This window comes from Emydura macquarii, unplaced genomic scaffold, assembly GCF_026122565.2.
Source record: "Emydura macquarii macquarii isolate MOO-44397 ecotype Brisbane River unplaced genomic scaffold, CSIRO-AGI_Emac_v2 contig_295, whole genome shotgun sequence".
NCBI classification, from domain to species: domain Eukaryota; kingdom Metazoa; phylum Chordata; order Testudines; family Chelidae; genus Emydura; species Emydura macquarii.
The window spans coordinates 11,067,014-11,080,696 of NW_027130432.1; the positions used below are offsets into that span (position 1 = coordinate 11,067,014).

General features: G+C 47.6%; 2 protein-coding genes across 2 annotated transcripts; both read left to right on the plus strand.

Annotated features, from left to right (window-relative positions):
- Positions 1-312: 312 nt before the first annotated feature.
- LOC137155714 (metallothionein) lies at positions 313-2,140 on the plus strand. The gene is made up of 3 exons (XM_067552061.1): positions 313-465; positions 1,041-1,106; positions 1,925-2,140. Exons 1-3 carry the CDS (start codon positions 435-437, stop codon positions 2,017-2,019), a joined length of 192 nt encoding a protein of 63 aa, XP_067408162.1. The 5' UTR covers positions 313-434; the 3' UTR covers positions 2,020-2,140.
- Positions 2,141-6,110: 3,970 nt separating this feature from the next.
- Positions 6,111-10,669, plus strand: LOC137154322 (metallothionein-like). The gene is made up of 4 exons (XM_067549941.1): positions 6,111-6,362; positions 8,810-8,894; positions 9,716-9,784; positions 10,437-10,669. The coding sequence occupies exons 2-4, from the start codon at positions 8,864-8,866 to the stop codon at positions 10,529-10,531; spliced, it is 195 nt and encodes a 64-aa protein (XP_067406042.1). The 5' UTR covers positions 6,111-6,362; positions 8,810-8,863; the 3' UTR covers positions 10,532-10,669.
- The last annotated feature ends 3,014 nt before the right edge of the window (positions 10,670-13,683 follow it).

A 13,683-nucleotide genomic window follows, 5' to 3' on the forward strand; every position in this document is an offset into this window, starting at 1 on the left:
GGTTGCACAACCCAAGGCGCTCAGGCAGGAGGGTTTTGCGCCCAGCGCGCTGCTGTGTGCGTGGGTCGCCTCCCACAGGGCAGTGCACTCCGTCTGGAGTTGCCGTTGCACACGGCGGCGTCCTGGTGTGTGTCCTGCGGACACGGGGAGGGGTTGCACACGGCGCCCTGGCGTGCGGGCCGGGGGCAGCACCGCGCGCCCAGCAGGGCTTTGCACGCAGCGCTGCTCTGTGCGGTGTCATTGTTTGTGTTTCGGCGACCGTGTGCAGGGCTCCGGGGCGGAGCTTTTGCGCTCCATCCCACCCCTCCGCCGGGATAAATAGGAGGCAGCGGCGGCTGCGGAACCAAACTCTTCTCTGATCCCGAGCCAAGCCGAGCCTCTCCTCTCCGACAGACCGAGCAGCTGCAGCACCCGCTGAAGGACCCCAGCGAGCGATGGATCCCCAGGACTGTCCTTGTGCTACCGGTGAGTGACACCTCCCCGGCCCCCCTCCGCCCCGCAGAGACCCTGCTCCACGCTGCCGTGGAAGGGGGTGGCTCTGCTTTCCCCTTGCTGGGAAACAGTTCCAGCCGCCCTCGTTGCTTGCAATCGGCAGCACGGGAAGGGGAAAGAAGCTCGAGCTCTTGGAGAGGCTCTGGCTTTTCCCTCTGGGCTAGTCACTGTGACCAGATCCTGGAAACCAAACGCCCGGATTTCAATGCCGCTTGCTTTTAGTAGTGGGGGCCGGTTTGTAAATATCCTTCTCCAGCGATGGGAATCCAGTTTAGGCAACTTTAAAATATATTGTCATGGGGCGGGAAAAGATTCTGTAGTGAATTTTGTAAGAACCAGGTAACAGAAACATTCAAAGCAAGGGATAACCTGGAGGTAATTTATACTTAGCAGAGCAATGGGAAGCAATTGACTGGATGAAACCTGTTTTTGTTTTTTGTTTTTTCCCCGTGCTGGTGATAAAATTCTCCTCTTGGCTGCTGTTTGTCCTGTCTCGTTTTAATTCAGCAATGATGCTCATTTCCCCTCTATTTCTCTTTGTCCACAAGGTGGCTCATGTACCTGTGCCGGCTCCTGCAAATGCAAAAATTGCAAATGCACATCTTGCAAAAAGAGTGAGTATCTTTTCGTCTCTTTAAAATGTTGGCCAGAAAGGATTTACCTGCCTTGCTGAGACTGAGCTGAATGAGGGTTTTGTCACTGGCTTCTATGACAGTAGAAAGGAGGTTGGAATACTAAAGCTAGAATTTTTGCCTCTGATTCAGCAACACATTTAAGAATGTGCTTAACTTTTAGTCAGTGTGGGACTTAGGTCCATAAAGCACATACTTGCAAAGGGAATGTGAGTCTTACATGGGATTTCAGTGGGATTTTGGATCAGGCCATAAGTGCTTTGCAGAATGGGGATGGATGTAAGCATATTCTTTAAGATAAGCAGGTGTTTTGCTGAAGCAGGGCATCTATTGATAAACAGCATACTTACTGTTGAAGTGTGGGCCTGTAATTCAGCGTCCTTTCCAAGATGTTTCTACCAAGATGTGTAGAATCAATCTTCTTTCCAAGATGTTCTGGGTGTTCATGGACAGCAGTGCCATTTTTGTAAGTATGATTTGCAAAAATCTGTTTTTTCCAACACCAAGCAGTTGTTTTTTTTCATACCCTGAGAGTGTTCTTTAACAAAACTGCTATGTTAGATAAAGTATTCTGACCTGTATTAAGATGGGAAATGACCCAATATTTTCCAATCTTGACTTTTATATGAAGTCTTTGTGAAGAATGTGTATTAACAGTACACCTTTTAATATTTCACAAGGTCTAGTTCACAGCATGGTTTTGCTCCGTCTCATCCATGTTGAACTGCCTAAAATTCTTACAGGATGAGATTTTCCTGGCTGGCATCTCCAATAATTTGCCTCAACTTTTATCTTTTCAGGCTGTTGCTCCTGTTGCCCAGCCGGATGCAATAATTGTGCCAAGGGCTGTGTCTGCAAAGATCCAGCGTCCAGTAAATGCAGCTGCTGTCACTAAAATGGCTGTTTTCTATTCTCTTGTTTCTGTTTTATTTTTTTAAATAGCAATGATTATTTTGTACCATTCATAGAAATGTTGATTTGAGGTTGAATGAAAATAAAGGCCATGATTGGAGAAATGGAATACCTGATTTATTTAGCATGTTCAATTCTGTGATTTCCAGCTTGCAGGATTAAACCCAGTTCAGAGTTTGCTTCTTGCAGAGTGTGTAGGAGCACCTCTCACGGGAGCATTAACAAAAGCCTAGAGACTAAAGCTTCATGCGTGAACTGCAGCATTTGGCTATGTAGCCTGCACGCAAGGCTTGGCTTCGCTTTTGCCAGCAGAGCTTCAGGCAAAAGGAGAAATGTTTTGAAACACAATTTTTCTGTAGGGTTGGCTCTGAGAGTTGCTTTTGCCTCTTGGTAGCAAGGGGAACCAGCCTAGGAATCGGTGTGTATAAAAACCAGGCCTCATTTGGCAAGAAGCTGACCCTCAATCCATTGTGCCAAATTCAGGTGTGAGTCACAGCCTGAGAGTTTAAGTACGGGTGGAGTCTAGGCTGCTGTAACATACCTTCAGCCTGACTTCTTAACACATACATGGCACCAACTTGGGGCCAGTCTACACTGCAACTTCCAAATGCATTTATAACCAGGCAGTGAGTGACAGGGTTGGCTCAAAACATCTTTTGTGTCCACACACAACATGGGTAGTAGTTGCAGCAGCTCACTGTGTCACCCAGGCCTGGAACATGGCTGTCTTCCTGTAACCCGCTCACGCTGCATTACAGTCTAGATTGATGCCCTAAGTCTGCATGTGTGGCTAGTCTTCCAGCTCTAAGCAATAGGATACCCCCTCCTAGGTGGCTGTAGGCACCACTCTGTATGCCTGTCCTGTAGACACTATTCACGTGAGGCCCTAGGGGCGAGGTGCCCAGAATGAAACAATACAAATACAATGAGGCACAGTGGTCGATACAAAGGTTGTGGGAAAAAGCTGCCTTAGCTACAATCACTAATTAAAAACCAGGAGCTCATTAGAGACTGAACATTTAACCGTGTTGGAAGGAGTAGGGGCTCAACAGACCGTAGCTCTCAAGGCTCATCGGCTTCCAGGTCATTGGCCTGGGACGTGATGCCTCCCTGTTGGCCACTCAAGTGCCCACATTTGTCAGCAGTGGGGCTCTTGTAAAAAAACAATGACCCAGAAAGTAGTTACCCCAACCAGAGAAGCCATGCCAGACCGGATTTTTACTGACAGGTGGGAGAACTGACTGAGAACAAGAGGTGGGGCTGGGAAAGAGTGTCCCTGTGCAATTGCAAGGAATTGGAAGAGGGAGCAGGGTAGCCCAAAGATATGAGGTTTGGGGATGGCAAACTAGGGAATTAAGAAATTGGGTGCCAAAGGTGCCCTGGGAGGAAGCATTAAAATCTACCAGTTTAGAAAATGGCCAGTTAAAGAGTATGAAGTGCTCAGATACTATAGTAAGGGGAGCCCTAAATGTACCTAAGATAAATAGAGTTCAGGCCGTGATTATGGCAGCAACGAAGCCCACATCACTTTGGGCTCCACAAGTGGAGGGAGGTCGGGTCCTTGTCCCTGCCTCTTCCTTGTCCCCTCTGGAGTGCTAGGAGTCCCTTGGGAAGCCACACAGTTTATTCCACGCTTCCTTTTCAGAGGGATTTTTGTAAGTGTTTCAGGAAACCCCACCCATTTTCTAAACAGCTTGATTTAAATACTTCCTTCCATTGCACCTTACTAGAATCTATGTCCTAATTCTTGCTGCTTTGCAATTCCATAGCCTTGCTGGCCAAGCAAAGTGAGGTCTAACACTCAATTCTGTGGCATTTCTAGTGTATTGATCCTCCTAGCGTCCCTGTGGTGTGGGGCTGGGCTATTATCCCCATTGTATAGATCGGAAACTGAGGCCCAGAGAAACTAAGTGACTAAGGCCTTGTCTACCCTAAAAAATTAAGTCAACCTAAGTTAAGTTGACATACAGCCCAGTGGTTCATGTCCACACTACGCCCCTTCTGGCAGTGGTGCACGTCCTCAGTGCTTCCACTGACTTAACCTTATGGGGGGACTGACAGCTTGAGACATGACCCCAGGGGCTAACAACCTGAGCTGTCAGCCTTGCATGGGTCAGGCTGTCACCCCAGCCTAGGGGAGCTCAAGGTGTGAGCCCTGCGCCAGGGCTGACAGCCAACAGGCGATGTAAGTAATGCAGTGTCGCACAGACACTGCACCGCCCTAACTACATTGAGCTATGCGCTGTGCCTTTCGTGGAGGTGAAGTTACTAGGTTGGGGTAGCGGGTGACTTACATAGGCAGGAGCAATGTTGTAGTGTAGACACTTACAGAGTTAGCTCGATGTAAGCTGCCTGGGCTATGTGTCACAGGCCAGGGAGCTGATTGCTCCCTACCTCACAGCTCTGAGGCAACTGCATGTGGAATACGTGCTCAGTCCAGAGCTCCTCATTACTGGAAAGATAGTAGAGAATTGGAGAGAGCTCTGAGAAGAGGAACAAAAATGATCAGGAGGCTGGAGGGGTCTGGTCAATGAGGAAAGACTGAAAACAGGGCTCAGTACATAGAACTGAGCTAAGGGATGGCTAAAATGGGGTGTGGGTGGGCATGAGGAAAGGCTGTTAATATCGGAAAGGTGTAAACCCCAGGAAGGGAAGGGATTATTGAGCACAGTAAACAGGGGGCACACAGAGCACTAGGAGGATATTAAGAAGGGGAATGTTCAGGAGGAATATCAGTCGAGGGGGCTATGGATGTTCAATGCCCCTGAAAATTAGTTGGAGGTGTGCATTGCAAGCGTGGTGCCCCAAAATGGCAATAGCTACTAACTGGGCACTTTCTGAAAGTGTTTTAGATTTGATCCTTCATTTGGGGCTTTTCTTTCATCATCCCTGCCAACAACGAGTGACTCAGTCAGGAGACACCCCCATCAGGATCTGGTTTCCTGCTTATCCATCAGAACGTTGACAAAGGATGGAGTTGCCAGGAGCAATCTATTTCCAGGTAATACAAGACACTCATTTTAATCCAGGAAGTCCATTAATTGGGGTGGCCCCCATGGAGCTCATTTTTCAGTCAGGCTCGGTGGATTTTAGAAGCTTTGTGGCCACCTTTTCTGGAGCTTAGTGCTGTTCCTCATGGGGCTCTGGACCCAGCAGTTGTGAGGCTTGTGACAGATAGGGCAATTTCCTGCAGTATCTTCGAGACATCTTAGTGTGTTAAGTTTAGGTATCATTGTGGGCCAAGTACTTTAATTCCATGACAGAGGGGGACCGCAGCTCCTTCAGGAACTAAGAACCACAGGGGCAATTAGGCAAATTCACTCTGGCTGTAACACCTCCAGAGAGGTATCACCCCCTGCAGAGGCTCATATGTACTGGTTCAAAGTGGATTCTTCACAGAGCAATGGACAAAGAAAGGAGTTTTCAATGAACAGCCTGAGTTGAAACCGACTCAAGGCCTTCTTTGTATGCAGCGGCGTTATAGCCATGTTGGTCCCAGGATATCAGAGACACAAGGTGAGTGAGGCAATATCTTTTATTGGACCAACTTCTGTTGGTGAGAAAAAGAAGCTTTTGAAATTACACACAGCTCTTCTTTAGGTCTCACTTGGAGCGTCACTGCTCCAGAGAAGGTTTGAACAGATTGTTTAGCACAAGCAGTTAACAGATATTTCAAGGGACTGTTCAGTATGCATTACCTAAGTATGCAAAACAATCTGTTCAAACCTTGCATTGATCAGTGACACTGATGTAGTTTCCCAAATCTGAAGAAGTGCTCTGTAGCTCGAAAGCTTCTCTCTCTCACCCCTAGAAATTGGTCCAATAAAAGAGATCACCTCACCCACCTTGTCAAAGCCTTTTTTCTCATCTGTGAACAGCAGGATCTGCTGGCCCAGGGGCCCCTGATCCTTCCTAGCAGGGGCTGGCAGGGCTTTGGCCTGCTGAGCCACCATCAGACTGATGGATGACTTCTGGTAAGTGTCAGGAGCACAGCTGGCTCCCAGCCTGGTTGCTAGGCAACCCAGCAAGCTCAGCTGAGCCCAATGAGCCTTTTCCCAATGGCTGTGCTTCCTGATGGGGATCCAGCAGCCTGCTGCTTGGGACAGCAGCACCAGCATAACAGAGACTGCTCATTGTATACCAGGCCTGTAGCTGTGCTTGTTCTGCTCCTACCTTGACTCCTGACTGCTTCAGTCTAGTCCTTGCCTTCCTGACTTTTGGCTTGGCTCCTTGAGTCTGGCTTTATGTAGGATCAGCACCTGGAATACTTGCCAAGCTCTGAACTGTTACTACAACCACCAGGCAAGGTCCTGCTCCACCCGGCAGGTAAGCTTCCTCTGCTCCAGTAGCTTGTAGTAAGCTTTTAGCAGGTGTATAGAAACATCTATTGTTTTGTATGGTTTCCCTGAAATACCTTCCCTTAAGAATCAGTGTAATTGCTTAGAAAGAGCTGTGTGGTAACATATAACTGCCGTATGTTAGTGCTGGTCGTAACCTTTGAAAAGACTGCAAAGAGCAGGTGCTAGCCTGTCTAGGCAGTCTGGCTTGCTAGGGATATCACAGGGTAGGCTGGGACCTGTGCAGCCTGGGAAAATCCTGGTCAGGAGGGAGTGAGATGTGGGTGTGCACCCCAGAGGGACAGCTGAGGAGCTGGAAGCCTACAGTGGGTGCTGTTGAGGGGCTACAGAGGGGGAATATGGGTGCAGTTGTCCTGAACTGTGACAAGGCTCGCTTAGGGGAATGGAGCTGGGGGTGAACCCACTGAGACTACCATGGTGCAATATTTCTTTCCCCTTCTCCAGCACTAAGCATCTTCAGAGTTCTTGAAATGCATGCCATTAGTTGTAATTAATCACCACTTGGGTAATGGTGTAAATACAGGGTTACATTCTGTCCTCCCCTATACCCATGTGACCCCCCTGAAGTCTGTCTAATTGTCAGCTTCCAACCCCATGGTATCTAGGTGCTTCTGCAGTACAAACTCTGGGGGATACAGGAGGGTTGCATGGATGTAACAGAAGGTAGAGTTTGGTCCTTATCCCTTTTTGTTTATAAAAGAGCTTGCTAAAAATTAGTTAATGTTTCTGCACATGATCTGGTCCTGCTTAAAGCTACTGCATCTGGTGACTCTCTGTGCATGACATTAAATGTCAACATTGGCATACCCTCCTGTATCAGATTCCCACTCCTCTTGCACAGAGACCTCTATCATAATAAAGGTGAAGCATCTTTCTAATGACAGTGCCAGGCTAGATTGTCCCCTGGCTTCCCAGAGTAGAGAGAGAGAGTTTTCCCATTCTACCTCTCTTCTCTTAGTGGGAGCAGGAGCAGAGTTGTTGCTGAACAATTCCTGGCTGCCTCCTTCCCTGCTCGCAGTCTGCTGTACCACTGGGACAAGGGAATTTCTTCAGTGGTTCTCCCACTCTAGGGTTTTCTTTCCCTTTCCTTGCAGGCTCTTTTAGCCCCAGCAACAGACTTGATAGTGGGATCCCTTCCAAATGAACAGGGAAAACTGAAGAATGGATGGTTCATGAAGCCAGGGAAAGGCCTGGGTGTCCCACCTACATTGAGACCCTGGGGGAGGAGGAGGGGAGCCTAAAAATAAAATAAGAAAGTGTGGGGGGAGGGAGTGAAGCTGCAGTCTATAGCTGATCATCAATGTTCAACAAGGGGTGTAGATTTTTCATACACCTGAGCAATGTCCTCATTCTGATGTAAATTTATAGTGTAGAGCTGGCCTTATTGATGGTGCAAAAGTGAACAGTTGTGGAAATCTGTTTTTTCTGGCTTGACACACTTTTTGGTCAGATCTAACGGTGCTTAGGAACGCCACATGGGATGCGGGCTGGCCACCAGCTTGGAGATACCCTTTAAATTCAGGCCACAGGGTGCCCCTCCAGAGAAGTGGCTGAGGGAGGAAATGAGCGGGCCCGGGGTGCCCGAATCCTTTCCCTGCTCCTTCTCCCAAGCCAGAAATCAGACGAAGGTCAAAGGAAGCAGCAGGGGCCGCCCCACGCGTGCGCAGTGCCCCGGAGTGCATAGGGAAGGGCTGGGTCCCAGCTGCCCCACCACGCTGCTGCAGCCCAGCCTAGGCACGCCTCGCCGGCGCCGGGCTGCACATAGGCCGAGGCGACCCAGCGCCACGCCGGGAAAAGGCTGCTGGGTTCAGGCTGCCGGAGCCCGTTCCGCACGGCCGGGGAGCGAGTGATCGCTGCCAGCTGCGTTTGTTTCCCGCTGCTGGGTGTGTGACGGGGCTGATCGGCTGCTGCCGGACAATTATGCGGCGGGGGAGGGATTGCACTCAGCGCTCTGGTCTGTGCGCACACAGCCGCGTGCAAATCGAGGAGGGATTGCACACAGCCCCGTCTCAGCGCCCTGGTGTGCTGACACAGCTCTGTGCAAAGGGGGATGAGGGGGTTGCCCCGTCACACAGCCGCGTGCAAATCGCACACCCTGGTGTGCTGACACAGCTCTGTGCAAAGGGGGATGAGGGGGTTGCACGCAGTACCCTGGTCTGTGCGCACACGGCCCCGTGCAAATCGAGGGGCGATTGCACTCAGCGCCCCGGTGTGTGCGGTGACAGCCTCGTGCACTGCGCGCGGTGGAGGCGTTTACAGACAGCGCCCCCTGCCGGTGTTTCCGGGACCGTCTGCAGGGCAGCCGGGGCGGGGGTTTTGCGCTCGCTCCCACTCCTCCGCCCTCTGTCGGGATAAATAGGTAGCGGCAGGGCAGCTCCGTTAGTCCTGGCTGAGCCAACCTCTCTGATCCCCGAGTCCGCCTCCGACAGACCGAGCACTTGGGTAGCTGCTGAAGGACCCCAGCGAGCGATGGATCCCCAGGACTGTCCTTGTGCTACCGGTGAGTGACACCTCCCCGGTCCCCCTCTGCCCCGAAGAGACCCTGCTCCAAGCTGCCATGGGGGAATGTCTTAGACTGGGGGGTGGGTCTGCTTTACCCTGGCTGGGAAACAGCCACCCTCCTTGCATGCCATCAACAGCATGGGAAGGGGAAAGCATCTCTAGATCTTGGAGCCACTCTGGCTTTATCTGGGCTGATATGAAATCTCTGAGCTTAGATCCTGGAAACCAAACTCCCAGACTTCAGTGTCAGCTGGGCTTTCCTTGGCGGTGTGGGCTGTATTTAAATATCCAGTAAATGGGCCAAGTATGTTGAAAATACATTTTCATGGAGTGAGGAAAGATTCTTCAAGTAACTTTTTCTCTTTTGGAAAGATCCAGGTGATAGGGAGAAAAAACATAAAACATCTTAATTTGGAGGGAAATTACATTGAGTCAAGGGGTCGGATGGCGCTAGGGAGTTCCTAGAACCTGAAAATGATTCTTTTGGGTGTCTGACCAGTACAGGGGTTCTCAACCTTTCCAGACTCCTGCACCACTGAGGCCTGAGGCCTGCTGCCCAGGGCTGAAGCATGTAACTTAGGTTTGTGGGTCCGCTATGGTTGCCACCCCTAATGTCAGACCTGCACTTGTGACCCCCCAAACCCATCCTGTGGCCTCTCTGGGGGTGGTGACCCCCCACGTTGAGGGACACTGATCTAGGTAAGTTGATGTTCCCCTTGGAAGACCTCTGCATACTCCCAGGGATGTGTGTGCCCCAGGTTGAGAACCATTGTTTTAGTTGAACAATGCTGATGACCTCTCCCTCTTTTTCCCCCCAAGATGGCTCATGTGGCTGCACTGGCAGTTGCACGTGCAAAATTTGTAGATGTGTGTCTTGCAAAAAAAAAAGTGAGTGGATTTTTTTTTTTTTTAAACTCCGATAATGTAGGTTAGATTGAAGTATTTTGACACTTTCATAACACAAGCTGTAATTTCTTTGGAAATGGTATTGCTGCTGCATTGGGGACCCTGTGAGATATAATCAGATTGTTTCCAGTGAGTTGTGGGAGTAGCAAGAGGGGTGAAGAGGAGATAAGCTTCAGGGCCACATTCTGCTCTGCTGCTCCAGTGTTAAAGTAGAATTACGCCTCTGAAGTAAAGAAAAAGATACTCTGGTCATAGGGCCCCAAAGAGCAAAGCAGTTAAGCATGTGCTAGTACATGCTGAAAATGTAAGCATGTGCTTGTTGAATTGAATCCTTGCAATGAAATGGCTGAGAGCAGATTTAAACCTTCCTAGGACTTGATTCTCAAAGACCCTTAGAACCTACATTAAGATGTTATTTTAAATTTAAGTGGTTAATCTTTCTGTATAGAACAGGGAGGAGTATGCCATGTCAAAGATGCTACCAGCCTGTATTCTTTCCTCTACTAGACACAGAACACAAGGAAGAAAAAAACACAATCAAGACATCTTTGATCCATTGCATTTCCTAAGATTCTAGAGAATGCAACATTTTTGTTGCTGTCAATAAGCTAGCTTTTATTTTTCTTTTGTTTAGGGTGTTGCTCCTGTTGCCTGGCTGGATGCAATAATTGTGCCATGGGCTGTGTCTACAAAGAACCAGCATCCAATACATGCAGCTACTGTCACTGAAATGGATATCTTCGCTTCTCTTGTAAACATTTTTTTGTTTGCAAAAATAAGTCGTTCATACAGTGGTAATTGTTTTATGCCTGTTGTACAACTATGGGAGTGGGGAATGAAAATAAAGGCTTTATTTGAGAAATAGAATGCCTGGTTTATTCAGTATGCTAAAGTCACAGATTTCAGTTTGCAAAACTAATCATTGTATTGGTTTAGGGATCATTCTTAGTAATGTATGCACAGGGTTATAGCTGCCCATCTGTCACTGGCATTAAAGGGAGCCTTGGTGCTAAAGCATGCATGACATAGTGTCTGCTCATATAAGGCCTCATCTTACATTGGTAAGGGTTGTATAATTTTGCCTGATTTCCCTCCCCTCTTCAGATGGGGCAGAATTTATGACCTCAGAGGCAATAACACTATCAGGCTCATACAACTTAGACCAGCCTCACAAAATTCTACTCACATGGGGTGAGGGGTACATAAGGATGGATGACTGGATCTTGTGCCTGGGTTAGTAAAATTTGCAAAGGGTTATTTTGTCTTACTTTGACGTGTGTGAGATCTTTTGTTAGTGCTTCACAACACAAATACCGCCAATATTTCAGACAAAATTGCAACTAGCAAAAGATGACGTAACCTATGGTCCTGATCCTGCAAAGGGACTTGTCCGCAAAGAGCTCTTGGCAGGGTTGGGGCTGAGAACTACATTTGTGCCACTTCTGGATGTTCAAGAGCTTTGCCAGGTTTCTCCTTAGCTTCTTTGAAGCACTCACTGTTGTGGACATTTTTTGTTAGCCTTGGAAGGGGAGGCAGAATTCTTGCGCATTAAAATGTGCGCCTCTCAGTCAGAGGTAGTGCTAGCTCATTGGAGGCCCTAAGCAGGAATATTTTTGGGGCCCCCTTCCACACAACATATAATAAGCAAATAGAGGGCCCCTTGAGCTGCTCAGAGCCCTAAGCAATTTCTTATGCCTAGTACTGGCTTTGCTATCAGTAACTAATGTGTCTTCTGGATTGTGTACAGGGTTTCCTGCATTCCAAACGGGTACTCCAATTGTGTGACTATTAAGGGAAAGTGCACAGAGCCAAGCATGAGGGGGTCCTGGCTGTTGATTGGAGGAGACACCAGGTGCAGCCATAACACAAATAACAGTAGTTCAAAGGATTCATATAGGTTCAAACTGAAGGGCTGAATAAGAAATGATAAACAGACCTGGATGGGTATAAGTACCCACAAAATGGGTTATTCCTCTGACTTCCAGGGAAGTAACTCCTGGATGTGAAAGGACAGTCAGGCCCTACATGCTTGTTCATAAGGTAACAATCTTAAATTAAATTAAAGTTCTAAGGCCTTGATCCTGCAAACAGGCACATGTTTTAAATAGCACCCCTCTCCTCCCCCCCCCCCCCCCCACGAGTAAGTCTGTGCAGGATTGGGGTCTCACATTTGACCTGTGTGCCTTTTCATTCCCATTAAAAAACGAGAGTCCTGTAGCACTTTAAAGACTAACAAATTTAATTTCTGCAGGCATAAGCTTTCGTGGGCTGCAACCCAAGTGCTACAGGACTCTCGTTGTTTGTGCTGTATACAGACTAACACGGCTACCCCTCTGGAACTTTTCATTCCTAATGTGCAGCTTGTCCAGCTTAAGGCTGTTGCTTTGTCACAGGAAAAGTTGTGGCTTTGTAACCACAAGTATGATCTTAATTTGCTTTTTTCAAAAAAAAAAAAGAAAACACCATGGCAGGATTTTCAATTACAATCTTCCATTAGAAGTGTTATTTGAATAACATTTACAGAAGGACATTTGAATAGCTACCATTAATATCTTTAAATACATTTAAACTAGCAAAATAAGTCTAAAGCACGGGTTTGTATGCCTCCTGTTGATAAAATGTGTTGCATCTTTTAAACTTGATGGTTTCATAGAACTTATCTCTAAAAATATTTTCGTATACAGGGGTAACTTTCTATGGCTTAAACAACACAACCCTAAATATTCTGGGTTTTGTCACAGAAATCCTGGGTTATGACAACCTATCACTTGGCCATAACTACACCTAACTAGTTGTAAGATGCAGCTTGATTAAATTTATGAATGGGATATATGATGAAGTTGTCTGAAATAGCCAGAGACTGGACTCCACGAACTAGGAAATCCTTTCTAGTCCTGTGTTCCCTAATGATCTGGGCACAGTATCTTGATAAGGGATAGTAGATCCTCATTTTGCCATGCCTACTACTTTTTCTTCTCCACTCTGTAATAAAATGACTACTGACAATGGCAGGTTGCTGTCAAGCTAGGCATTGCTTGCAGTGATTTTCTTTTTCAATCACGTTCATTGTGATCTTTACCCACTGCTGTAACCTGGCTCTGAGGGCACATTTGTGTGTCAGTTTCACCTATTCACTTTCATATCTCTGCAGACCCTGGTCAAAAGAGCGTTGCCATGTGTTCCTTGGAGTATTGTAGCTTGTTAATTTGAGTGGCTTTTGTTCAGCAACCAACCCCTCTGATTTCCAGTGTTAAGTGAAGCTTAAATATATTTCTTGATGGGCATGGCAATGCTTTACACTTAATGCCTAAGGGCAGCTTCTTGATTGCACTTGCACAGCTACAGCTTCAGGGGAGGAAAAACCCCACAGGAATAAGCCATTGATGTCTCCAGCCATTCCTGGATGTGGAAGGATTTGCTGAAGTTTTTAGGAGAGGGAGGGTCGGCTTGTGGCTAAAGCATAGGACGGGTAGGCAGGAGATCCAGATTTGATCACTGACGTGCTTTGCAACTTTCGGCAACTACTTTGTCTGAGTCTCACATTTGGAAAACAGGCATCATGATGGATGTTGGAGGCTTAAATAATTGTTTGAGCTTATTGGATGGAAGGTCTGATAGAAATGCAAATCGCATTTATGCTAAGTGGTGGCATATTTGTTTCCTCTGCCTTTGTTTTGATTCTTGTGTTTGTAAGAGCCGGTGCATGTACCACATAGCATCTGGATTCGGCAATGGAAAAGTACTGGCCTTTTGTGCCCTCACACATCTACCGTAAATGGCTTCCGCACTCAAAGAGAGCGAGTGACTGGCCTTGAAACCTTTTATAAATCTGTTCAGAACAGAACATCCAGTGTTTTAGCAGTTCAGTAAATGCGGGCTGG